This window comes from Sus scrofa, chromosome 13 (assembly GCF_000003025.6).
Source record: "Sus scrofa isolate TJ Tabasco breed Duroc chromosome 13, Sscrofa11.1, whole genome shotgun sequence".
Lineage (NCBI taxonomy): Eukaryota > Metazoa > Chordata > Mammalia > Artiodactyla > Suidae > Sus > Sus scrofa.
In genome coordinates this window covers 71504601-71530962 of record NC_010455.5, presented here as the reverse complement: position 1 = coordinate 71530962, position 26362 = coordinate 71504601, and the positions used below count along the sequence as shown (strand labels likewise).

General features: G+C 54.6%; 1 protein-coding gene across 9 annotated transcripts in view; it reads right to left on the bottom strand.

The window, feature by feature from the left end:
- EFCC1 (EF-hand and coiled-coil domain containing 1) overlaps positions 1-26131 on the bottom strand; it is a 33563-nt gene extending 7432 nt beyond the window's left edge. Inside the window, exons 1-4 of one of the 9 annotated variants that reach the window (XM_021069408.1) lie at positions 24821-26131; positions 23089-23372; positions 1424-1581; positions 540-678 (exon numbers count right to left, since the gene is read on the bottom strand). In XM_021069408.1, the coding sequence (XP_020925067.1) occupies positions 540-678; positions 1424-1581; positions 23089-23372; positions 24821-25525 (1286 nt within the window). In that variant the 5' untranslated portion in view covers positions 25526-26131. Of the gene's footprint in view, positions 1-539; positions 697-1423; positions 1582-23088; positions 23373-24820 lie in introns of all 9 variants that reach the window. The other 8 variants (XM_013990117.2, XM_021069413.1, XM_021069407.1 and 5 more) reach the window with 8 other exon arrangements.

Below are 26362 nucleotides of genomic sequence, written 5' to 3'. Positions count from 1 at the left end.
ACGCCAGTGGAGTACTTGCTGTGATGGGGCACCTGGGGAGCATTATATATCTTTGATGGTGAATTCGCACAAAATCTCTGCCAAAGATGACTGACTGTTGTATCTTAGAGATGAGAAAACTGAGGCTCACAAGCCAGGTGACTTGATTGAGGTGCCCTGGGTGTTGGGTCTGTCCTGGCTCTCCCTTGGGAGCTGTGGGTCAGGAAAGGGTCTGACATGTCCAGGCATCACACTAGAGGGGCAAGTCCAGAGACAATGGCCAAGGGGGTGAGAATCAGTGGGAATTAAATCACCCTGCAGGGTGCTTTCTATTTTCTCACTTCACCCTCATATATGCTAGGGGGCTCTCATTGCCTCCCCCAGAAAATGAAGGGACAATGTTGGAGGGCAGGGAGGTGACCAAGCCTGGACTTGAATCAGGGAGTCAGTCTCTATGTTCAAGGTCACTGTATGAGGGGCTGCCCTGGGCTTCCAGGACAACTGTGAGAGCCCCCAGCCCACAGCAGTGGTCCTGGACCCTCCACCCTGGGCTCACATACCCACTCCCGCTGCTGGAAAGGCGAGCCAGCAGGGTCTGGATCTCGGCTGCTGGCTGCTGCTCCTCCCACCACTTCTTGTCGTTGTCCTCCTCGTCAGAGGCAGCCTGGCCCTCCACCGAGCGGAACAGCTGCTCGTCCACTGCTGGAGAAGCACGGGCTGTGGGGATGCAGGACAAAGGGAGGGGAAGCAGGCAGCCCTCTCCAGGGGCAGGAGCTTTATGCACGTGGGGGTGTGTGTGGATGTTGTGTCATTATCCTCAAGTCATCCTGGTGCCTGAGACAGGGGCAGGGCTGGGGCTCTGAAATCAGGTGGGGAAAAAAAGGAGTTCCCTAATGTCCTAGAGGTTAAGGATACGGCTTTGTCACTGTTGTGGTGTGGGTTCAGTCCCTGTCCTGGGAACGTCCACGTGCCACAAGCACAGCCGAAAAAAAAAAAAAAATGAAATCAGGTGGGAGGGATGTGGCCTGTAGCTGAGCTGGGAGAGCCCTGGGCCATGGCCCAGATGGCTTTTCTCCCCTTTCCTCCTGATGCTTCACACCCGCCAGACCCCGCTTCTTAAGAGGATGGGCCTCTTTGTGGTCTTCTTGAGGGGTGACCAACCAGCCCCGCTTGCACACCCCCGATGATGGGGAGCTTACTTCACCCCAGCTCCCTGGGTGCCCAACCTGTCCCTGCATGGGATTGACAGGACACAGATTTGCCCCACATGGAGCCAAAACATTCCTCCCCTACTGGGTATCTGCTTTCAGGCCTGAGGAAGGGGCCCCTGTCGGCTTGGGAAGTCCAGCCTCAGCAGGGAGGGGATGGGGTTCTTTCTGGAGACCAGATGGCAGCGTGAGTGCAGACAGGAACCTGGGAGTGGGGCTGGGTGGCGGGGACAGACCTTGGTCCAGGGCTCTGCTTCCAGAGCTGCCATCTGACCCCCAGGCTCCCTCTGGTGGGAGTTCTGGGCCTCTGGTCCCTCCATCCTCAGGTTCACTACTCCTGGATTCTGGCTCTGGGCTGGCTGGTGCTGAGGTTGGGAGCTGTGTGCCCTCTGACCTGTGGGTAGAGAAAGACAGGGTGTTAAGAGGGAGGGTGCTCAGTCAAACCTCTGCAGGAGGGCGTGGGCTGGCCCTCCTTCACTCCCTACTCTGCACAGGCAATCTGTCTGTGACCTGCCTGCAGAAGACCCTGGGGCTGATGCTGGCTCCCTACCCAGTGGCCAGCACAGCAGTCAGCCTTCCATGATGGATGGTTCCCAGCCTCCTTTGCAGCTCCTTTGCAGCTGGCTTTGCAGGCTTGTAACTCAATTTCAGCCAATGAGACTAAAGGCAAAATCTTCCGAGGAGCCTGTGTCCAGAAGGGCCAGGCAGGGGTCCTTGGTTCCAACCCCAGTGCTGCCCAAAGGAACTGGCAGTGAGACTTGGGCCCTGTCTTGCAGGAGGGTCACTGGGGCCCACAGACTCCAAGGCCCTCCCCACTTCCCACAAGTTGGTCCTGTTCAAGCAGGCAGTAGGAGCAGGGAGCCATCAGCTTGGCCAGGAGCTCTGGTGGCTGCATGTGGGTCAGGGAGACCACAGCTGTCCCAGAGTGACTGTGAGGCAGGGAGGCCTAGTGGGTGTGGGCCCAAGAGTTGTCAGTTGGGCAACCTAACACCTGGAGGACTGTCTGCTGAGCTAAATAAGAGGGGATCTGCAAGGTTGCACACAAGGGCCAGGGCAGGCCATCAGCCCTTTGAGGTTGCCCGGCATCCCTTCTCCAAGGGTGGCAGCTCACCTGGTCACCCCCTCTGCAGGCCCCTCACCACCTCTGAGGAGCGCAGGGCATGTGGCTCCTTCCCTCACAAATCTGCATAATCCAATCCCCTTGGCTGTGATTGGCCAAGGGCTACATAGGTAGCCAGTGAGACGCGAGGAGCAACAGAGGCAGCCTCCCCGTCCATCTGCCTTCTAGGATGCAGTGGGGAGGTGTGCTAGCCACCTGTGAGCCTAAAAAATCACAGCAGTCAAAATGGGTCCTTAGTAACATTGAGTTGCTGGATCAGGTTCTGCCCGAAGCCAGAGCTAAGCCTAAACTTTTGTGTTCTATGAGCCAGTATCTCTGATAAAGTCCTACATTCAGGGCCCCCACCCCCGCCCCGCTCCCTCTGTGCACAAGCTGAGACTAGAGAAATGCTTGGCAGCAATCAATGTGAGACACACACACACACACACCCCCCGGTGGGGATTCTTTGTTCAATGAAAAACTGTGTGACTAGAGCTTAGGTCATATCATTTGAGGTCTAACTAGGAAGGTAACAGTCCCTCTCAACTCCAGGGGCTAAGATCACAGCCAGAAGAGGAGAGGACATGGGGCTTTAGGGTTGCCAAGAGTCTAGGGTGGAGACAATAACCTTTATATGGCCCCAGAAGGCAGTGCTTGACCAGGATGAGGAGGAAGGGGAGCAGAGATTTGAGTTGGGAGACTCAAAAGCAGGAAATTTTAATTCACTTTGAGGAGAAACTTTCTTACAAGGACTGCTGGCCAAAAATGTGATGAGCTGCCTTGAAAGGTGGTGAGCTTCTTAGTGGAGAAGGTATATAAGCAGGTAAGGGACTTTAATGGGTGGAATTTGGAATAGAATCGAACTAGACAATATCTAGGTCTTCCTACTATGAGAAACATTTTTTTTTTTCTTTCTGCATTTGCAGCATATGGAAGTTCCCGGGTCAGAGACAGAATATGAGCTACTGCTGTGACCTACAGCTGTGGCAATGCTGGATCCTTAAGCCAGTCTGCCAGGCCGGGGATTGAACATTTGTGCTGCCACAGAGATGATGCCAGATCCTTACCCTGCTGTACCACAAAAGAACTCTGAGAAATTTCTTTTTAATCCCTAAATTATTTAAGGGCTTCAACAAGCAAAATGAGGTAGAAAGACAGACCTTATTACAAGTTTCCTAGAGGAGTTCCCTGGTAGACTAGCACTTAAGGATCTGGCATTGTCACTGCTGTGGCGTGGGGTTGATCACTGGCCCGAACACTTCTGCATGCTTCAAGCTCAGCCAAAAAAAAAAGTTTCCTGTGCAGGCTGGCTCGGGTAGACTGGATCCCTGCTCTCCACACATCCCCGCGGCTACTTGAATCTTAGAAGCTGGTTCCAAGAGTAACTTCCTGTGTTCACATAACTGTCTTTCGAGTACTCGCCAGATGCCAGGCAGTGCTCTAGGGCTTTAAACATTTCAACACCCCACGAGGCAGGTAGCGTCATCACGCCATTATGCTAGAGTAACCAGCTCAAGCCCCACAATTTGGAAATGGAAGAGCTGGGTTTACACTCAGGCCACTGGCTCCAGGCCAGCACTTTGGTGGCCCCGCCAGGCATGGGGGGGGGGGTGGATTGGAAGGAAAGTGTGGAAGGGCCCAGCCCAGCTGGTGTCCTAGTTAGGTGACCACACGGGTCACGTGCAAGGGAGTTGGGAAGAGGAAGCCAGTGAGAACAGAGTTCAGAGAGTGGGACAGATGAGGACACGCTTTGGAATTTTCCAAGAAGTGAACCGTGTCTGCAGGGAAACAGAGTGGGGTGTGCAGCTATTGGCCAGCAACTGGTCTCTAACTGCCTGTATCACTGCCCCTCCATCTGTGGGGTCAACCTGCAGAATCACCCCCACGTCCCACAGATGAGCTGGAACATTTCCACCTTGAGATAAACAAAACCCCCGCCCATGGGCCACCCTCCCTACTACTCTTCTTCCTGACCCCTAAACCCTGCTGTGCCCTGGGCTATGTCCAAGGACCTCTCTTTGTTGTCCCCACTCACTCCATAAGGCCTTGGCCCGTGCTGTGGCTTCAAGTGCTGATGGCTTCACAGTTGCCTCCAGCTCCGGCCTCTTGGATCTGGTCTCCTACCAAGCTCCCTGGCATAGCTGCTGCCTTGGCATCTCCACCTGGAGGCCCCATGGGCATCTCTGATGCCCTCTCATCTTCCTCCCTCTGTTCCCCTGCTTCCTCCATGGAAACATGCCATCACCCACTTGGCCAGCCAAAGAGGGGCCATGGGATTTGGCCACCTGGAGGTCACATGGAGGGCTCAGTTTCACCCCTGCACCCAGCCCAGGCAGACCACAGTGAGGCTTCAGGGTGCAGGGCAGCATAGATGCTGTTTTGTGGTACCTCTCAGGCTGGGTCTGTGCAGGCAGGAGAGGAGCTGGGGGAGGAGGAGGCAGGGCACAATCCCGCCCTCAGTGTTTTCTAAGTGGAGGCAGGGAGAGCAGACAGAGTCCTCGCGCATCAGGGCCATGCTGGCTGGACACAGGGCCGGACCCTCCCAGGCAAGGAGAGTGCTGGGTATGCAGGGCAGGGAAGGCAGCCTGGAGGAGCCAGGAGTTGGGTTTGAGCAGGACAAAACACTTGGGTGGAGGAAGAAAGATGACAGGTGTTTGGGGACAGGTGGCGGCAATGGAGCAAGGGCAGAGCAGAATGGCTCAAAGAGGCAGGAGAAAGGGAGAGCAGACCTTGGCTCCCATTCCCCCTCTGTTGGCTGGGCCTTAGTGTGCTTTTTTGGGCAAGACTCAACAACTCTGGGCTCCTCCCCAGAGGAGGTGGGGGCAGAGCAGTGATCTGGTATCGGACCCACCACCTGCCCAGCCTGACCTCGTCCCATGTTCCCCCACAGCTTCACCGGGCCTTGGCAGGTCCCACCCTCCTCCAGCATATAGATGGTGGAAGCCAGGGGAGGCTTGCCTGTATTGGCCTGACCCAGATGGATTTTTACTGCTTTTGACCCGCAAAGGGTCCCCTGAGAGTGGCTCAGTCTAGTAGAGCACGTCTGTAATCTCTGACTGACTGACTGCAAACCCCCACTTCAGTAGTTTGTGAAAGGCATTGTTGGAATATTCTGGGCCTAGTAATGTGATAGTAACGTGTGGTCCTGGGACTGGACCATGTGGCCCAGTGGTTTGTCAAGCATTTCCCATAAGGACGACATCCTTAGGGTTGGCTCTGGGAAGGAGAGGGAGCTGCCTGGGACAGGCGAGGCTCCACTGCAGCCTGGCTGGGTGGGCAGCATGCTGTGGCCCACCCCTGACTTCCAGCTCAGCTTTCTTGAAGGCTCCAGCCCCAAGGTCACAGAGAGGACCTTGTAACCTGTTAAGTATGTGTCACACTCTCCCCCCACCCCCAGGCTATCGGCACTTGCTGGCATGGCCATTTTCTGGAAAGTGGCTCTGACTACTCCAAAGCCTTCTGCATCTTCCAGGAAGTCCCCTTTGTAACATCAGCCCCTTCTCAAGGGGGTTTCTGAGGCTGCAAAGCAGAGATCCTGAGGGGGAAAGAATACACTTGGTTCAGGTGGGTCCTGTGGGGTAGGGGAGCAGCCTCCTTGCCCCCTTCCCGCCTCCAGTCCCCGGCCAGTGCCCACTGGGCATTGTGGTTCCTTGTTCTTGGATTGTTCCAGAAAGATAGGAGGGCACTAATTTTGGAGCCATAGACCCAGGAGAATGCCAGCCCCATCACTTCCCAGTCTGTGGTTGGGGGCTGACCCCTGCTCACCCACTGAGGTGGGGGGACCCTTATGGTGAAAGGGTGACAAGGACTTTCCCAACGTGCAGAGAGTGTGGGTCACGGGCTGGTCATTGACTAATACATATGTCCTTCAATAGGAAACATTGTCACTAGGAGTGAAAAGCCAGTATCCCTTGCCATAGAGAGTCACCAGAAAACACATGAAGCAGCAATAAAACAAAATTGGCTGGTTCCAGCTAGATCTTGTTTTCTGCCTGCTGTTGAACCAGGCTGTTTTTTCCTTGTGAAAAAGAGAGGCTGGCCCTGCCAGGGGGAGTTGGAGAGATCCCAGATCTAGTCCAGGACGGAGAAGACCAGGACTGACAGGGCCTGCAGGATCCTCCCTGCCTGCGACCCCACCTCCACCCGCTGCTGACCTTGGCACTGCTCTCCTCTGGGACCTGCAGGGCTGCCTGTCACCCCACTGGTGTAGCTGGGCAACTTGCTCTCAGCTCCTGGCCGTCCTGTGGGGAGGTGGGCCTTTGGCTGCCTTCTGTCCCCTGACAGCCTGACACCCCATCCCTGTGCCGGCGGGATGTTTCCTCCAGCTGGCCACATCTGCACGCCGCCGCCTGAGTGCCCTCCCCCCCACCGCACTCCCCTCCCGACCCGGGGGAGCCTCTGATGTCTTCCTCCTGCTGGAGGCTATTGGCCAGATATATCTGGCCCCAGTCCGCTACAAAGGCCAGATGTTCCCTCCCTTCCTCCAGTCCTGGCAGCTCCCAGCCCCCAGTCTCCAAGGGACAGACCCCTGCCTTGGTTTTTCGATGCAATGAGGGGGTTTCTCGGGAGCTGCCAAACCTGGGTCCCTGGCTTTGTGGTATGACCTACACAACTCCCCTGCCCCTCCCCCAGTCTCCATTTTAATCCCCCTTTTGTTCACCAGTAAACACTGGTGGGCTTTGGGGTCCTGAGAAGATGAGATGGAGTAACAGTGCTTCTAAACACGTGTCTGCCAGGATTCAAGGTGATTTTAGGTGACACTTGGATGAACAGTGGTGTGTGTGTGTGTGTTTGAAACAGGTAAGCATTTAGTGTAATGCGTACTCAAAACACTTAATGAGCACATCAAAGCATTTTGGTTTTACATTTATGACAGTGATATAACTCCCTTTTTAAATAAAGTTAAGTAAAAAGAGATGATTTAAGGAAAAAAGTACCTAAATAATGATAGGAGCACTTTGTAGATACGGCACAAGGCAGCACAGATCCTAGGGCAATGTCTGAAATTTGGCAAAAGCTTAGCCACCAACACATCAGATGCTCAAGGCACTGTCAGAGCCAAGCTCCTGCCTTGCCCCTCGGCTACTCATTCTGTGCCCCCATAGCAGAGGACCCCCAAGTCTAACATGCCAATGCCCTTGTTTTATAATGGCCATTCTGGAACATCCCTGTGCTGTCCCCACATGAGCTAGATACATACTATACCCTTTCTTTACTTATACTTGGAAAAAGTTAAGGTGATCCTTTGTGATTTAAAGGAGCAAGAAAGGAATTTTAAAATATATATTTCAACATGTAAATACATATGATGAATTTTTACATGTGATTTAAGCCTATAAATAGGTGTAATATTTATAATGGCAAAGTTTGAATTTGAGAGAGGTAAGGTGATATTTGATTGAATGCTGTGGACACTCTTTCCCTTTTTCTGACATTCTGAAATAAGGGCCAGGAAAATATATTCAGACAGATGGATGGATGGACAGATGGACAGACAGATAAGCAGAGTTGCTGGGACAGACTAATGAATGCCAGTGGACACAGGAATTCCTTACCATCTGGTTGAGCACCACAGATGTTATCATCTGTGATGTTATGAAATGAGGAGCAACTCTTGGAAAATTCCAGACAAGCCCAAGTATAACCTTCCCTGGACTCACACAGCATTGCGTCCTTGCAAAACTGGGTGTATTAAAAAGGCGCGAGAAGTTTGTGTTTATATGTAAAACCGAGTTCCCTGGACTTGTTCAGGTGTCTGCTGGTGCTGTTGGTTCTTAGCTTGCATGGAATTTTGGTGCCCTTTTGCCACCATGGGTCCACCCTTGTGCTACCAGGAACATCTGTGTACCATGTTACCTCCCCCGCGCCTGCCTGCATATATCCAACAGCTGCCTTTGAGAAGAGCGCTAAAATGATTATAGACTTCACTTTCAGGAAGGAAGGTTAAAACCAAATTTAGGAATTGAGTGTGTGAAAAGCTGAGTGATAGTGGGAAAATTACATGATGCTCACAAAACAAGGATGTGCGACACAGAAGATAGTGTGAGCATTTTAGGTAGACAAGTGAAACAGGACACCGTCTGAATTTAGAGGATGGAGCGGTTTTTGTGGGGTGGATGAGTTTGAGGAGCACAAATTGGGGTTCCAAGTAGGATGTTCATATTTGGAAAAGGGAAAAAATTTCAGTCCAGGAAAGGAGAAGGATGTGGATGATGTGGGTAAAAGTATAGCAGCATTGTGGTTTTTTTTTTGTTTTTTTTTTTGTTTTTTTTTTTTTTTTTTTTGGCACCTATATTTTCTGAGGGAAAGTTCCAGGGGATCTTCTCTCTCTTCTCCAGGGCTCCTTGGGCCCCTCCCCTCTCCTGGACATGGCCACCTTCTCTTCAGGTCTGTCTCTTTGCCCATGCACAGGCACACACTCAGTCTCTCTCTCAGCACCTGCTGTGGTCAGCAGCTTGGTCACTTTCTGCCGTGAGGAAAGAGCTCCTTGGAGGCCACCTCAGCTGGAGAGAGGGTACAACCCCATCTGCAGCGTGGGGCTTGGAATTCTACCTGTAATTATTGTCAGCTCTGGGGAAGCCAGGGCCCTGCCTGTAGGGCTCACGTCTGACAAGCTGGAGGTCCCGGAGGGCCCAAGCTGGGAGTGTGGTTGGCTTTCCAGTGAGGCTGGTCCAGTGTAACTGGGTCCCACCCAGGAAATGCTCCCGTCTTCCCCTATGCATCACGTTTACATGTAACTGTTGTTCTTGGCTGTTTTCAGGGTAGACGGATATGTGTCACAAGCTGAAGCCAATCCACTCTATTTGGTTCTGACATCTTCAGTCTGTGCAGGATCAGTTGCTTTCCAGATGCTGGATGAACCTTGATCCTAGCTGGGAGTCTGGTCTTTCCTGGCAGTGACTTGAGTGAAATATGACCACTACACGGGGATGACAGCCGGGCTGTGGATGTTGAAGAGCCTAGCTTATTCCCTCTGAGGCTAGCATTTCTCTGTGATTGTGCTATTGGATCCTTTCTGAGGTTAGGGTGTTAGAGGGTGGCCAGAATCCCCCTGGGCTTGTGGCCTTTTGATATTTGCCCTTAGGTAAAAGAAAGAATCCCTTTACTGAATACTTGCTGGTTGATCAGAATAGAAATGTTCTTTTTTCTTTTGCTTTTTAGGGCCTCACCTGAGGCACATGGGAATTCCCAGGGTAGGGGGCAAATCAGAGCTTAGCTGCCGACCTACACCACAGCCACGGCAATGCAGAATCTGAGCCACATCTGTGACCTATACCATGGCTCATAACGCCAGATCCCCAACCCCACTGAGCGAGTCCAGGGATTGAACCTGCATCCTTACAGATACTAGTCGGATTTGTTTCCACGGCACCACAGTGGGAACTCAACAGAAATGTTCTCATTGGCACATTACAGTTGATTATTGAAAAGTACACACACACACACACACACACACACTCACACAGCCAAAATGTGAGGGTAGAACTAAAATAGAACATATAGAAGAATAGTTTTGTGACCTGAGCTGGGGGACAACTCATTAAATCTCAAAAGCAAAAATCATAAGCCCCAAAGAATCAGATGAATTTGATTACGGGAGAGAAGACGTGGGAGCCGGCTTGTGCTCCCTGGCCAAATCCTGCATTAGGTCCCATGACCAGCAATCCCTGCCTGCAGGTATATTCTGAGGGGGCTGCCATACCTGGCTTCAAGGTGGCTGGGAGGAAGCCACTTATCCCATCATTTGGCAGGGGAGTGCAGCAGCTAGGGGTCTGCCTCTGGGAGTGGGTGGGGGACCTGCCAGGAGGAGGGAGGAGGCAGCCCATGTGCATGTGACAAATGCGCCGGAAATAGCCCTGAGCAAGAACTGCTCGAGTCAAGTGAGCCCCAGACAAATATGCACTTCTGCAGGTCCACATACCTGCAAGATACACAGACCCCATAGGTGAGTGGCTGCCACTGGGCAGGAGGGGAGAACAAAAGCTGAGATGCTGTCCCACCCACCCCACTCCTGCTCAGAACACCCCCTATCCAAATGCCAGAGTAAGTGGCCACCAAGGACTGGCAGAGGTGTAGGCTCAGGCAAGCTCACCTTGGAGTCTGATGGCAGGGGCTCCACATGGCAGTCACAGCCCTGGGCTGGCGGGAGGGCACCCAGCACATGGCTCCTGTGCCAGCTGGGTCTGCCTTTCCTTGCTTTCTGCTGGAGCCTGACTCTCTGACCTGTCCATCGATTCTGTTAGCTCCCAGGTACTTGCCAACCAACTCCTTTCCTGCTTCAGCGACAGTTTTGGTGATTGCAGCCATGAACCCCTGGCTGGTACAGCCTTGAACAACTCACGTCACCTTCTTTCCAAAGAAATGCTGGACTTGCTGTGGTGCTACAGTGGCTCCTGTGGGGGTGGGCATAATTTCTAGGAAGGACCCCCAAGATCCCACACCCTAATTCCTACAGCCTATTACTGTGGTGAGCTCCCACTTCTAGGATGGTGGTGTTAAATGGGACCAGTGACCTGAAGTTGGGGTATTGTTTCTGCCTCGTCCCATGAGCCCCTTTAAAAGCAGAGCACTTCCTTGGTGGTACAGAAGAGGAAGTTAGGGAGGCGTAAAGTGTGAGAGGGACCTAGGTCATTGCTGGCTGGAGGATGAACATGGCCACAGGAGATGGCAGGTAGGGAGTGCCCCCACCCCAGCTGAGAACCAACAAGGGATGGGCGCTCGGTCTTAACCCACAAGGACCTGAATTCTGCCAACCCCTGAGTCAGCTAGGGGTCAGATTCTGCTCCTGAGCCCATGGCCAATGACACTTTAGTTTCAGCCTTGTGGGAGCCTAACCAGAGGACCCCGGCAAGCCTGGCTGGACTTCTGGCCTGCGGAATATGAATCATAAATGGGTGGTGTTTTGAGTGCCTGAGTTTGTGGTAATTTGTTATGGTTGCATAGAAACCAAATACAACCACCCAAACAGTCACACCCCATCTCTCTCTTAGGCACAATCTCAATTATTTCTTCAGGCACCAAGTAGCCCAGTGCTTCCATAGAGGAGATCTGATTGGTCTAAGCTGATCATGATGATTCTTTCCTTTTGTCAATGATTGGTTTAAGAACAGGTGTGTGACATGGTCCTGGCCAATGAGAGCTGAGGGGAGGTCTGCCAGGAGACTTTCTAGGAACAGAAAAGTCAAAGAAGGAAGTTATTTTTCTGTCTCTGGATGTGGCAGTGATGCCTGAGGCCATGGCAGCTGTCTTGTGACCATGAGGACCTTTGCTGACAGGCTGAGATGGCAGGCTGAGAAAGATGACAGTCGGGAGGTGGAGAATTGGATGCTTGTAAACATCACTGAGCTGCTCTCTCCTGGGCTTCTTGGGCAGGACTGTCATTGTCCCTTTGGTTTAAGCTAGACTGAGCTGAGTTTTCTGTTGCTTGCAGCCTAAAGCATTGTCAGAGATAAACAGTTCACAGCATGGCTTGGGGGTTAAATGAGGGTGTGTAGGAGAAGTTAGCGCACTGCCTTAGGCTCGTGGGTACACAGAAAGGCTGACCCCTGTTCCCCTCCTGCCTCTGTGCCTGCTTGAGTTAAGCTTCAACCAGAGACACAGGCCGTCGATATCGACATTTTTAGCTCCAGCACGCCTCAAGAGCTTCCTGACCAGGAAGTGATGGGGGAAGCTCTGGGCACAGCAGAAGCTCTGTCCACAGGCGAAGCCTCTGCTTCAGGGAATCCCTCAGCCTCGCTAATCAGCTCGCCCAGATCATCAGGATGACCTCCGTTACTTAAAGTCGACTGCTTACGGATTTTCATTATATCTGCCAAATGCCTCGGCAGCTGTAGGTTAGTGTTGGAAGGACATGGGCCATAACCAAGCGACTCAGCAAGGTGGCCCAGCAGAGCACCACACCCCGCCGGAGTCAGCTTTTCCTGAAACAGATGGAAAATGTTCCTCGAGTTTGTTTCGCTCTCTGGTTCAGCCCTTTGCTGCTCAGTGTCCCTGAGGGAAGTTTCAGGGCAGAAGGGACATGCAGGGGCTGGTGGGGGTGAGGTGAGGAGTGGGGCCACCAGGCAGCCGGAGGTCCTGAGGGCCTGTGGGCTGGCTGCCGTCACCGTGTGGTGCTTCCTGAGCTAAGGCGCGCAGGAAACAGGCTTGTGTGTGAAAACAAGAGAACAACAGTAGGAAGAAGAGCTTGAGGGGGGGCCTCAGAGGAAGAGCTGAAAATAAATTGTGAAAAGGGCAGTGTAGACAGTGCTTGAGCCTGGCTGGGAAGCCTTCTCCACTGTTCCTCGTTTCTGGTCCCCTCTTGAACCCGGGGTCTACCTTTAATGGAGGGGAGGTGCAATGCGGGTGTCCAAGCAGGCCCCACTCCTGCTCCAAGCTGCCAGTTTCTCTGTATAGTTCATCCCATGGATGAACTGAGCTGGCCACTTGCTGTGTGTTGGAGATGCTGTGCTTAGCGGAACAGCCCCCATTCCTGGCGCCTGCCTTCCCCCTGGGGGACATGGACTTGGGTGAAGTTGTCACAGAAATAAATGAAGGATGGAAAGGTCAGGGGGCTGTGAGAGATGAGGGGAGCAGGCTGGCTGGGGCCGGGACCTCTGAAGATGCCGTGGATGTAGCCAAGATGGCGAGATAGATGCCAATTAATCAGGGTTGTCAGGGACCCTGTGCCGAAAGTAAACAGGGGAGGAGTTTGGGATTTTGTTTGTTAGTTTTTGTCTTTTTAGGCCCGCACCTGCAGATATGGGAGTTCCCAGGCCAAGAGCTGAATCAGAGTTGTAGCGGCTGGCCTACACCACAGCGACAGCAATGCCAGATCCGAGCCTCATCTGCAGACTACACCACAGCACAGGGCAACACTGGATTCTTAACCCACTGAGTGGGGCCAGGGATCGAGCCCACATTCTCATGGACACTGTGTGGGGTTCTTAGTCTGCTGAGCCTAAGGGGTTTGAGGAACAGAGAGGGTGGCATGTGTGGAGGTGTGCACAGTGGGCAGAGTACAGACTTCTGGGAGGAAGGTCAGAAGGTGGACATCTGTTGTTTTTGTCTGATCGTGTCCTTCTGTCTCCTGATAATAGCATCCTCCCCACCCCCCAATTTCAGGAACTGTCCCTGTACCCATCCTAGCACCCGCCCCTCTGAGATCGCAGGGTTGAGTGTGTGTCCTAGTCTTGGCCAGCTGCCAAAGAAGATGGACATGGCAGGTCATGATCATAGGCTGGTCTGGCTCTTCAAGCCACCCTGGGTCCTGTGCAGCTGCCCCTGACGTGAACTGATAGCTTGGTCCACTTGTTACTCATCTGCGTGTCTGGGCCACCCACCTGGCTTGGAAGTGGAAAAGCAGGGTCATCCCTGATGTAACCGTGAAGGCACAGGAGCCAAGGCTCGTTCCCACCCCCACCCCCCACCCCCAAGGGAAGCAGCAGGAGAGCCCTGGGCTCTTGGGCCCTTGAGGACTGAGTCCAGCCTGGGCTGTGCCCTGACTGCTCAGGTGACCTTGGGCAGATCCCCCTTCCTCTCTGAAGGGCACATGTTGGCTTCAGTCTAGACCTCTCTCCCTATAGGGGCCCAATGCCTACCCCTGAGCTGTCAGCCCCACCCCGAGGAAAGTCCCTTGGCTTCCCTTCCCTCGCTGCCTCTACTCTCAGGCTAAGAAGGCCTCACTTGTCCCCCGGGCTCCTCTCCTGCCCTGTGGCTCTGCCCTGACTGCTGTGCCCACGTGGACACCCACGAGTGCTTTCTGGGCAGGTCGTGCTTTCCTGGGTAGAAAAGAACAGACATCTGCTTTCTTTCTGCCTTGAATAGCGCTGTGGAGGCCACATATCTGGGGGATGTCATGAAGACCCATCACTGAGCCACCCTCAGACTTGTGGTCAGGACAGCGAACCCTGAACCCCAAACCCATGTGTTCAAACCACTGTTAGGTGAGTTGGCTTGACTGATGCTGAAGGCACCCCCAGCTGATAAGCCCACCGCTGCAGACATGTTCCCAGGCACCCACCGAAGGCCTTCCTTATGCAGGGGGTGTGGCTGACCGCGCCATGCTGCTGTAGCCTATACGCTGTGGCCACTGTAGCAAGGGGCATTGGGGGTGTAGCAGGACATTGTAGCTGGCACTTGAATTTAGACCAGGCGGTGTGACTTTGCAAACATGGGCTGCCATTCAGGGTGATTAGTGGGGAATAAAAGGTCTGGTGATCCCCGCCCCCCCCATGAAGGGTCTTGCACCCTGGCAGGACCCTGAGAGGTCGGGAGAAACCCAGGCACCCAATACCCGCTCCTCAGTCTGTGCTTAGTGGGATCCTTTGCCGAATGGGGCCTGTGTAAGATTTGAGAGGGATGAGGCTCATTCCCACTGACCCCCAAAAGCCCTGGCTCTGCCCCCAGCCTAGGCTTCTCTAACACGCCATGGCGGATCAGAGCACTGGGTTAATGCTGGTGTGAACACATGTTTGCTCCACCTGACCCACCATGAGGCAGGAGCAACTCATCCTGGGTGACCCCCTGCTGGTTCCCCCACCCAGGGGAAGTTCTGCATTTTCAACCCAGCTGCTGCCTCCCACTCTCAGGTCTATTTCAGCCTGCACATCCTAAGGTTCTGTCCTTGAGGAAAGCTAAGGCCTCCAGGTGTGGGGCTGGTGGCCCATCCCTTCTCAGGGCCTGGACCCAGAAACAGCCTCCTCCCCAGGCTCCTTGCCTCTGGCCTCCCCTCCTGCAGCTGTCCTCCACAGGCAGCCTGAAGGGTCGCTGTGAAGTTCAGCATGATCACTTTGTTCCCTGCTTCAGTCCCTTTTTTGTCTCCCTTGTTCTCTGGGGCAGTGAAGGCCTTGTGCCTCAGTCCAATGCTCAGGGCCCGTCCCCGTCCCCGCCTGCCCTTCCATCTTCCTCTTCTGCCACTTTCCACCTCAAAGCCACCACCACAATATGTCTCCCTGTTCCCAAGGGGCACCACGACCTTCACACCTCTAAGCCTTTGCACTCACCCCAACCCGAATCTGCAGTGCCTGAGAAAACTCCTACTCATCCTTCAGCACCCAGCTCAGATGATGACACTTCCTTAAGAATGCCCTAGCCAGCATCTCTCATGCCTGCTCTGTGCTTGACCTCAGTAGGGCCTTGACCTCAATAGGGCCCTGACCTTTAGCTGACACTGTCCACTGCTTGCGGTGGTCTCCACAGACAGAGGACTCTCTGGGGCCAGACTCTTTAATATCAATAACACCAACCATCACTACCATTACCATTCACGGGGAGACTATGATAAGAGACAAATATAATAACAATCTCCACTCTTTATCAAGGATTTTCTCAACATTGAAAAACTTATTGTTACCAAAGGGTTGTGGGGAAGGGATGGACTGGGGGTTTGGGATGGAAATGTTCTAAAATTAGGTTGTGATGATGGTTGTACAACTATAAATGCAATACAATTCATGAAATTAAACTAAATTGAATTAAATTAAAAAAATTTCTCAATGCCAAGCACGATTCTAGGTGTTTAGTATGTGCGAACATTTTATCTTCAAATACCCTTTGAGGTGGGTATAATAATAATTATTGTTATTCTCGTCACCCTCATTTTACAGATGAGGAAACAGAGGCTTGTAGAAGAATGACTTACGCAGGTGGGCGCCCCAGAGCATGCCCTCAGCCACCGCCCCTGCCCCCCATGAAATATCCCTACCAGGGTCCAGAGGAATGGCCCACCCCCACTTCATAGATGAGGGAACAGAGGCTGATGGGAACAACTCAAGGTCCCACCGTAAATACCTGACAAAGCTGGGATTCAAATCCAGGTCAGGGTGGGCTGCCCAAGCCCGCCCCCCCACATCCCCCACTCGGAGCCCCCCCTCCTCCCCTCCCGCCTCCCACAGCATCTTGGCAGCCCCAGGCCGGGCCTGTGGCAGGTGCATGGCCAGGCCTGTCCCTTTGTGAGGCCACGGTATTGTCCCTGGGCGAAAGGCCTGTGTTCTCAGCAGTGGCCACCCACACACTTGCTTCTAAGGATAATGGAATCCACAACCAGCCGCCCTCCAGCTCCAGATGGCTTTCCCCCACCCCCGCCTGCCCCGCCCATCTGTTCCCTCCCTCCCCTGACCCACTGACTTTGGGTCCCCCTCCCTCCCCACTCTCCACCAAGCTGGGCTGCTGCAGTGGGCAGAAGAAAGGAAGTGGCCCTCTAACGGCCTCATCTTTGTGTCCTCTCCATGGTGGCTGGCCAAAGGCGCTGTCCATGTCCCACTGCCCCCACCCTGTCCCAGCCTTTCATCATTCCTCACAACAAAGCCACAAAGGCCAGGCCTACTGCCCCCCCCCCCCCACTCCAGCTGAGCTGGGTTTTCTGTCTTTTTTCTGAGAGTCTGAGCCCAGCCCCTGCCCAGGAGCCCTTAGGGCCCATCTGCTCCTCCACAGTCACCCAGCGGAGGGCGGCTCCTTGAAACAGGATTAGACCACTGGTCTGCTCAGGGCTTGCTAGGTGCTGGAGCCCTGCATGCTCAGGCCCTTTCTGCCAAGACTTTCCCCCCCCGCCGCCTTTTTATGGCCATATCTGTGTCTTAGAAGTTCCTGGGCTGGGGGTGGGGAATCAGAGCTATAGCTGCAGGCCTACACCACAGCCACGTAGCCCCAGATCTGAGCTGCATCTGTGAACTATGCTGCAGTGCATGGCAATGCCAGATCCTTAACCCACCAAGCAAGGCCAGAAATCAAACCAGCATCCTCACAGAGACGATGGGTCCTTAACCCACTGAGCCACAATGGGAACTCCAGCCAAAACATTTTTGAGGCTGCATTCAACCATATGCTCATTGTTCCATTTACTTATTCATTCACTATCTTGAGTGAGCCCTGGGCTGGGTGCTGGGCCAAAGAAATGCCAAGAAGTCCTGCTTCCTGGGAGGTGGGGGTGGAGCTCATAGGCTGGGGCAGGAGACCAGTCATAAAGGTCCTTGTAGCCCAACCTCCCAGCAAGGTCTGAAGCACTGAGACAGGCATAGGTTGGTGAGGGTGCAGAGTGACCCCAGCCAGTCCAAAGGTTTCAGCCGCCCAAAAAGCTGATTTTGAGACAAGCCTGTCCTACATTTCAGCAGCTTCCTCCTGGAGAGCCTCCACTCAGGGACAGCCCACAGGTGGGCTGTTCCCAAGACAGGAAAGGGGATTTGGGCTGCCGTTTCCAAGGAGGAGCAAGGGCAGGGGTGTGTGTTGTTGAACACATCTGGGATATGCGCTCCTGTGACTCTCGGGAGGTTTCAGTCCTGGAGCTGGACAGGCTTGACTGTGGGCATGTGTATGTTCCACAGCTATGTGACTAAGTTTGGTCAGTTGGACCATCAAGTCATCTTAGCCCCTTTGTTTCCGAGTTGGTCCACTGAGGCTCAGGGTGGCACTCCCGTGGGATGACCTTTCTGTTGGAGTGTTAGAGAGATACGTTCCTCAAAGGCTACTAGGGGAGAAAACGTGCCCAAAGTGAAGGAGAGCTTCAATAGCCTGGTGATACTGTTTGAGTATATGGATCCAGCCATGCCTGAAGCTGGACATACATAGATTGTCCTAAAAGCCAACTTTTTCTTACCCAAGTGAGTTTAAGTTGGGCTTTCTGGTACTCATGTAAGAGACCTGGCTGATAGGAAGATAAAACAGAGGACAGAAAGGTGGAGAATGGCTGGGTATAGTTTGGGAGAAGTGATAGGGAGACACTCCAGTTGCAAGAGAGGGTTAAATGACATTGTATGAATTGTGATGTCAGATATTCCATATGAAGCTACCTGTGTCCTTGCAGTATAATCGGCACCTGCCCCTCCAGACCATCAGTCAGGGTTACTGCGCTTACAGTGTGTTAGGAAGAGGGACTGTCTTATGGGATTTGAAGGAGCCAGGTCTCCTGTCTGGGAGGAGGCAATGTGAGACCGAGGAAACCAGCTGTAGGAAGCAGGAGCCTGGAGGCTAATGGGGCTGAGGTGGACTGGGAGATCCTTCTCTGCAGGCTGCCCGGCCAGGGATCCCAGAGTTTTTTTTGCCAGAGATAGAGCTGACACCTGGAATACCTGTACCTGGTCTGGGCTCCCACACAGCAGTCACTCTGCACAGAGCACGTCTCTGTCCCACCATGCGTGTTCACAGCCTGCTGCACTCGGCCCCAGGAGACCCTCCGAAGGCAGTGGACATGCCAGTTCTGTGTACCTGAGGTATCTTCACAGGGCTCTGTCCACCGAGGTGGAATGAATAAATGGGTGCCCCCAATGGCTTAAATAGTTACTGTCTGTTCTCTTAGGTTCCTGCTCAGGGCAGTGGATTGAGGTGCTGTGGGAAGCTCCATCTCTATCTGCAAACACACAGAAGCACTGGATAAGATATAACCATTTAAAAGGATACAGGAGTTCCCATCATGGCTCAGTGGTTAACAAATCCGACTAGGAACCATGAGGTTGAGGGTTCGATCCCTGGCCTTGCTCAGTGGGTTAAGGATCCGGCATTGCCGTGAAGTGTGGTGAAGGCTCGATCGCATGTGGCTGTGGTGGTGGCCACAGCTCCAATTCGACCCCTAGCCTGGGAACCTCCATGTGCCACGGGTGTGGCCCTATAAAGGCAAAAGACAAAACAAAAACAAAAACCCTAAATAAATAAAAAACAATAAAATAAAAGGATACAGAGTCAAGGTCAAAAGCAAGAAGGGAAGATGCCCACCTCATGCAGGGAGCAGGCCATGGAGCTGAAATGCCCCCAAAGGGTCCAGATGGGGTTCCAATGCCAAGTGGGGAAGGTGCAGGAGACCCATATGCTGGAGTGAAGACAAAGGGGCAGCGAGGGGCTCTCTTCCATGAACAGAGGCCGGAAAAACCCCGAGTATTGGCCTTGGGATGTCATCCTAAGCTGTGGAGCTCACCTGAGTAATTAGAAGCTTTGAACTAAAAAGCACATCTAAAAACCAGCCTAGAATCAGGCCTCGGGAGGCAGAGGGGGGACCCCAGGACCTGGTGGCAAGTGGGACTCTCTAGGATCCTTCTTATAAAGATGGGCTCACAGTCAGCAACCACAAAGCATGCTGGGAACTCACCAACATGACGGGAAGAAGCTTGGCAAGCTCAGGATTACAGCAACCCCAAAGAGACTGGGACAGAAGGAGGTAAAAGACTGGGCAGAATCCACAATGAAGGACTGAGTCGGAGGGAAAGGAGGTACAGGTTGAGAAAGAACTAAAAATTCACGGCAACGAGGAAGGGCCACTGGGATTCCATCTGAGGACATGGCAGAGGCGTCAGCATGGGATCCGGCTGAGCCCTGGATCCTCTGAGCTTGGCTAGTGACTTGCAGGATCACCTGCTCGCTGGGGCTCACTCTCCTCATTTGAAAATGGGTGCTGTGAGAGCGACCTGCATACCATCAGATCAGAGTAATGGTTTCTGTGACAGTGCTTTGAACATGGGAAGGTGCCCAAGTGTGAGCGGGTCATTCATTCTAACCATAAGGCTTTGAGCTGTCACCCCCAGGGTGATTTCAGTCACTGCATGTTTTTTCCTCTCCGACACATATCTGCAGGCACCTGGAGGCATTCCAGAATGAACCACTTAGGAAGACCTGATGGGGCTCTAGGCTTTGGGGTGTGGGCCCTCCCCCTGCCCCACAGATTCCTCCAGACTGCAGGCCTAACGGTCCCGCCATGGACAGGGGTGCTTCAGCTCAACACAGGGGTCATCTGACTTTCTGGCACTTGTATAAAAGCAGAGGTGACACTGTAGCCCACAGCACCCTCCAGCCAGTAAAATGTTCTGTGGATGTTTCTGGGGCGGGCAGCCCAGGCAGACTTGTGCTTGTTGCCAGGCTGGCCTGGGCATGTGGCTTTGGGCTGTCTGGGCCCAGGTTTGGATCCTGGCCTGTCACTCACTGGCTGGGCCGAACTGGCAAGTTGCTTCCTCTCTGGCCTGGGTTTTCTGACCTGTGCAATGCAGGTGACAATCCCCTGTGTCTTGGGCTATTTGAGAGGCCCATTTGAGCTCCTGTGGTATCGTGCCTGCATGCAGCTGGTGCTCAGTAAGTGTTATTGTCTGTTCCACCCCCCACTTTTCCTTTCTTCAGAGAAGGAGAGTTTGGGGGGCAGGTTGGCCCACAAACCTGCAAGCTGTGACTACAGAAAGTGGACAGAGGAGGTCTCCTCCTGGGACAGGGCGGAGTTTAGAGGCACTTTGTATAGGGGCAGAGAGACAAGTAACAGAACCATCAGGTAATCACTGTATGAAGGTCACTCTCTGGTCCTTGCTTTCCTCATTCTCTGGGCATCTCCTCTGGAGCTTCTGCAGTAGCCACCCCTTTTTCCTTCCTAAGAGAGCCTCAATTGTGTGTGGGATATCCACACCATCAAGCTCTCCTGCAGGTAGCAGCAGCCATGTAACACAGTTCTGGCCAAGTCGATGGAAGTGCAAGTTTGGGGTTGAGGTGGGGAGCGGAAACTTTATTCTCCCTGAATACAAAGGCAAAGCTCACTGGAAGAAAATCCTCCCAATGTCACTGGTCCTTCTTCTTATGCCTGAACAGCAGACATGAGGCCTGGAGGTGCAGCAGCCATCTTGTAACCATGAGTCAACACAGAAAAGGTAAAACAGACAGAAAGAACACAGGCTGCGGGGGCAGACAGGCCTCCTTTTCCACTTTCTGGCTGTGTGGCCTTGGGTCAGTTACTTCCCTTCTCAGAACCTCCCTTCCCATAATCTCTAAGATGGGGATGAAACCTCTCCCTTGCACAGGCCTTGTGAGGGTGAAACAGTGCACTGGCCATGGAGCCATGTTCTCTACTGTAAAGAGCTATCCTGATGTTTGGCGTTACCTTTACAATCACTCTGTAAAAGGACAGTTACTGTAGAGCAAAAGAAAGAAGAGACCCTTTATTTCGCTTCTTGGAGAAAGTCCCAAGGCTGGACACAGGCCTGGAGCCAGTGGGCCCTGCTCCTTAGCCGATCAGCTATGCAAACAGGAAGTGACTGTCCAAACACTGGGAGCTGCAGGAGGCCAGCCCAGAGTCGGCCCCCTCCCTCCACCATTGTGCCTTCTCTTCTCCCAGCTGGAAGCACCTCAAAAGTCAAGGACATGTTCCCTCCCTCCCCCTGCCCAGGGAGGAACTAGGTTCAAAGCCACCCCTTCTGGCTGCCCTGCCCACCAGTCTGGGCCAGACCGCTTTCCTTTCCGGCTGGAGGGGGACAAACAGCCCCTCGTTGGGCTCCCACTGTCTCCTGCCTTCGCCTTCCTTTCCATCTCTTTATCACAGCTGTGGCCAGGATGGTTATTTTATTTTATTTTTTTTAGGGATTCACCACCCGTAGCACATGGAAGTTCCCAGGCTAGGGGTTGAGTTAGAACTGCAGCTGCTGGCCTACACCACAGCCACAGCAATGCCAGATCCGAGCCATGTCTGCAACCTATACCACAGCTCATGGCAACGCTGGATCCTTAACCCACTGAGCAAGGCCAGGGATGGAACCCGAGTCCTCATGGATACAAGTGGGATTTGTTTTCCCTGCACCACAATGGGAACTCCAAGGTGGTTATTTTTTGCAGTGGAAGTCTGCTTCTGTCACCCCCTTACTAGAACTTGTCCATGGCTTTATGCTCTTTTGAAGGAAAGGCTGAAGTCCCCGTCACCACCCACACACCCACCCTGGCCTGGCCTCTGCCTGCCTCTCCAGCTTTACCCCTCCATTCACTCTTAGCTTCTGCCTCTTAGCCAAGGTCCCTCCTGCCTCTGCACTTTACCCACACTGTTCCCATTTTCTAGAACGCTCTCCTCTCTCATTAGCCCATCTTGCCAGGTAACAACCCCCGCCTCCGCAGCCACCCAGGGCCAGCACTCTGCTCCTGTATCATGTCTTCAGGTATTGGCAGAACCTGCAGCAGGTGTGATGAGGGTCCTGCCCCTCCCCCACAGCACCCAGTCACTTGCTTTCACACATCTCATGTGATGATGTCACATGCTCACCAGTGCTGCTCATGGCAAGCATTTTGGAATGTCTTGTTCATAATGACACCCTGGTGCCTGGCCTAGGCCCTGTGCAGAGCTGCTTCTCAGTAAATGTGGAAGCCAGACACGCAGGTGGCCAGGTGCCTTGTGATTTGAGGGGAATGAGAGCTTTGCTTACTGAGCACCTCAGTGTCCAGGCAGGACCTCACTGCCTTTTTATGGCCACCCTGGCAGGTAGGGACTCCAACCTCCATTCCACCAAAGAGGAAACAGGTACTCCCAGAGTAGCAGTGACTCGTCCAAGATCACACACCTGTCAGGGGCCTGGCCAAGATTTGAACACTGGTCCCAAGCCCAGCTTCTTGCCTTGGTGCAGCTGACACAAGAGATCACACATCTGTTTCCTCACCTGCAGAATGGTGACACACCGGTGCTTACCTCACAGGGCAGGTAGCTGTGAGGATTGAGTGAGTTAAGTCCCTTTAGTGTTTAGATCAGAGTCTGGCATGCGTTAGGTGCTCTGTAACTGTGAGCTCTTATCATTATCATTGCAATGAGCAAATCAAAGAACAAATAAGGATGTACTATTGTGGCCCCTCAACAGGAATATGGAGGGACTTTATGGGTGAACAGGCACATGAATGGATGGGTGAGTGGATGGGTTGGGGGGGATGGATGGAGGGGTGAGTGGGTGGGTGGGGGGATTGATGGGTGGGTGTGAGTGTGATGGATGGATGGGTGGGTGAGTGGATACCTGAACATGAGAACAACCAGGGGACCATGAGAATGAGTTGGAGGAAAGCACACCTGGGGTTTGGGAGAACCTGAGGTGATCTGGGGCTCATGGGCCTCCCGCTCACCTGTAGCGCCGCAGCTCACCCTCCAGCCTCCGCACCCAGCGCTGCAGACCGGGAACCTGCCGCGCCAGCGCCTCCAGCTCGCGCACGCGCCCTAGGCTGCGCAGGACAGCCTGCCGGGCCTCCTCCGCTCGCCTCCGCACTTCGGCCTGGCCCCTGCGAAGCCGCACAGCGTGGGCCTGGGCCGCCGCCAGCGCGCCCCTCGCCTGCCGCAGTTCCCGCGCCGCCGCTTCGGGCCCGCTGCGCGCCGCCTCCTGGGAGCCCGCCTGGCTTTTCCAGAGGCCGACCTGCCGGGACAGGGCAGCAGGGCAGGAAGTGAGCGCCTCGCGTCGGACACCAAGACCCGGCCCCAGAGCGCGAAGGCAAAGCATGCTTTCAGCGCGTGTGCTTTCCGCGCCCTGGACCTGTCTGAACTCCTTTAATCCTCACCAGGCTCTACGGATGCGGGAGCTCTCCTCCTCCCTTTTTAATGGATGAGGGCAACGGAAGGGCCAAGCTTGAATTCTGTTCTTCGCAGGGTTCCAGTGAGTCCCACATGTTCCCACTCTTCTCCGTCTGCCCACTGCCTTGGGGCACTCCCCTTCACCCCCTCCAGTGCCCCTCCACCCCCTAGATCTCGGGGCACTTCAGGCGCCCCATATGGCGTTTCAGCCCTCTTCACTGCCTGCTGCTAGGCTGCCAGTTCCTTGAGGGTGCGGTTTTCTTCCATCTTGTTTACTGCTGTGCTTCGGCGCCTGAAACAGGCCTAGCATACGCTAGGTGCTAAGTACCTGGAGAATCCTGGAGATCCTGAACGATTTTACTCCACATAATAGGAGTATTTTTCTGCCCCAGATTTTGCTTCTCCGATGCCCGGCCACTACCAGGGCCACTGAAATCTGCACCTTGCACCGCTGTGCACTTTGCAGCCTCTCTCTACCCCTCAGAACTGTGACCCTAGGCTGTGTGGGTAGTGGGCAGGGCTAATACAAAGCCAGCTCCCTCCTAGTCTTCGATCTCTTGGGGCAGAGGCTGTTCCTGGCCCCGTTTGGCCCCTGCGCTCCCCCCCCCCCATTGCCTTTGGCACACAGCTGGGCAAACACAGTGTCCAGGTGTTTGTTGACTGAATCCCAGATGCCTGGACTGGATCCATGCCTCTCTCTGTGCTTCCTTCTCTATATTCCACAGTAGGCCTGGCCCGCCCAGCCTGGGTGGCCAGTGCCTGCCTAGTCAACAGTGATACTGTCTATTTAGCAGGGAGACACCAGGCCTGGACCTGAGCAAGGCCCACCAGTGTTTGTTGAATGAGCAGAGCTGCCTGAATACCTCCTTAGGCAGGGAGCTCCTTAAGGGTGGGGTCAGGGCCATCCTAACACCTTATCTCCTAGGCCTTGTGGAAGCCTGATACAGGCAGAGAGTTCAAGAGGCACATGTGAGATTAAACAGGTTTCCTGCGGGATCAGAGGACCAAGATGAGATTGGGTGTGGGTGGGATGTTTATCTGAGTGGTACTGGGGTTTTGCAGGATGGAACGGGTGATATGAGTAGGGGTGGGGACTGGAGTGGGTTGCAGTTGAACGGGGTGCCACAAGCACAGGATGCAAGCAGGCGGGAGTGAGACTGGCTACCCTTTCCCCCCTTCTTCAGACTCTGCTTAGTCCGGGGCTCTGCATCCAGACCCCTATCAACGCTCCCACCCCATTCTATCATTACTCCCTGCCTGCCTCCCCGCTTCTGTCCTGGGACCCTTGCGCACCTGCAGCGCAAGGCAGCGCGCGTCACTGCTCTGCAGCGCGGCCCTCAGGTCCTCCACCAGCTCGCGCAGACTGCTGTTTTCCTCCTCCAACCTGGCCAGGCGCTCGCTATCCTGACCGCTGTCGGGGCTGGGCGTGCGGGGAGCGCGACGGCGGCGGCGCGGGCGGCGCAGGCGGATCTGTGTCTCGATGTGCTCGCTGAGAGCACCGCGGGGCAGACGCGGCCCCGCGCAGGTGCCAAAGTAGCCGCACAGGCGCGCGTGGAACTGGCGGAAGGTGAGCTCGGGCGGCTCGGCGCGCAGTGCCAGGCGTGCCTCTTCCTCCGCGTCATCGTCGGTGTCCACCCCAGCGGCCGCGTCCTGGGCGATCACATCCCTGGAGTTCGTGTCTTCGACGGGCGTATCCACGGCGGCCTCCTCGGTGGCAGAGGCTCCGTCAGCCCGCAGCCCCAGCACGGCGCACAGCGCACGGAAGTCGGCACGAGGCAGGCGGCCGGCGCCGCGACAGTCCAGGTGGTGAAAAACCTCCTGCAGATACTGGTCCAGGCCGGTGGCCAGCACCACGATCTCATTCTCTACGCCGCGGTCCAGCCCATAGTGGTGCGCCAGGGCGCTCAGCAGCCACTGCGTGCGCCGCGCGGGTCTCTGGTACGGGTCGCCCGCCGCGCCTTCCACGCCGGCTTCCGCGCCCGGGCCGCTGAGCTCCATCGCTGAGCGTCGCTCCTCCGGCCCGCCGCCCCACCACTTCCAGGGGCGGCTCCAGAGTTTCTCGAAAGGAGGGGCTTAGCGGCGGCGGTCTGCTTGGAGCGACGCCGAGGGCCGTGTCCGGCAGCTGCTCCGTCCTGGCAGGGCGTCTGTGTTTACCCGGGCTGGACTGAAGAGGGCTCGGGAGCCATGAGACCCCCGCGGGGCCGCTGCTGTCTGATCACCCTCCCGATCTCGCTTCCTTCGGTGACCCCGGCACTCTTCTCCCCTCATCACTCCCGGGCAGTTCCTGGCATCTCCTGTTTTCCTTCCATTCCGGGTCTGTCGGCCTTCAGTTCCTCCACGTTTCGTCCACCGGCTTTATGCAGAATTTGCCCAGAGACCGGAGCGAGGGGTTGGTTCAAGATAGGAAGCTGGGGAGCGGCTGGAGGGCTGCGGCCGGTTGCTGGGGGCGTGTCCCCACGCCCACGAGTCACTCCACCCCATCTTACCACCAAGCTTTCCAAGGGCAGCCAGAGCTCTCTGGGGCCGCCCTCCACCATCGTAGGTGCGGTGAAGCCCCTTCCTCTTAAATTCCGATGCGAGATTCCCAAACCCACTTATAATTCCACCACGGACTGCTGTGGTAACTGGACCAGAGGTAAAACAAGGTTGGAGATGCGTCAGGCCCAGCCTGGTGGATGGAAACCCATCTGAGCCGAACCCTTGCTCTGTCAGCTCTAAGGAGGGGCGTGGGATAGGAAGTGGTGGTCTTCAGGCCTCCCGCCCTTTTGTGTGGGGGATGGTGTTGGCCAGGTGACCAGAATTCCACCTCTGAGCTGCATTAGGCTCCCAGGTAGA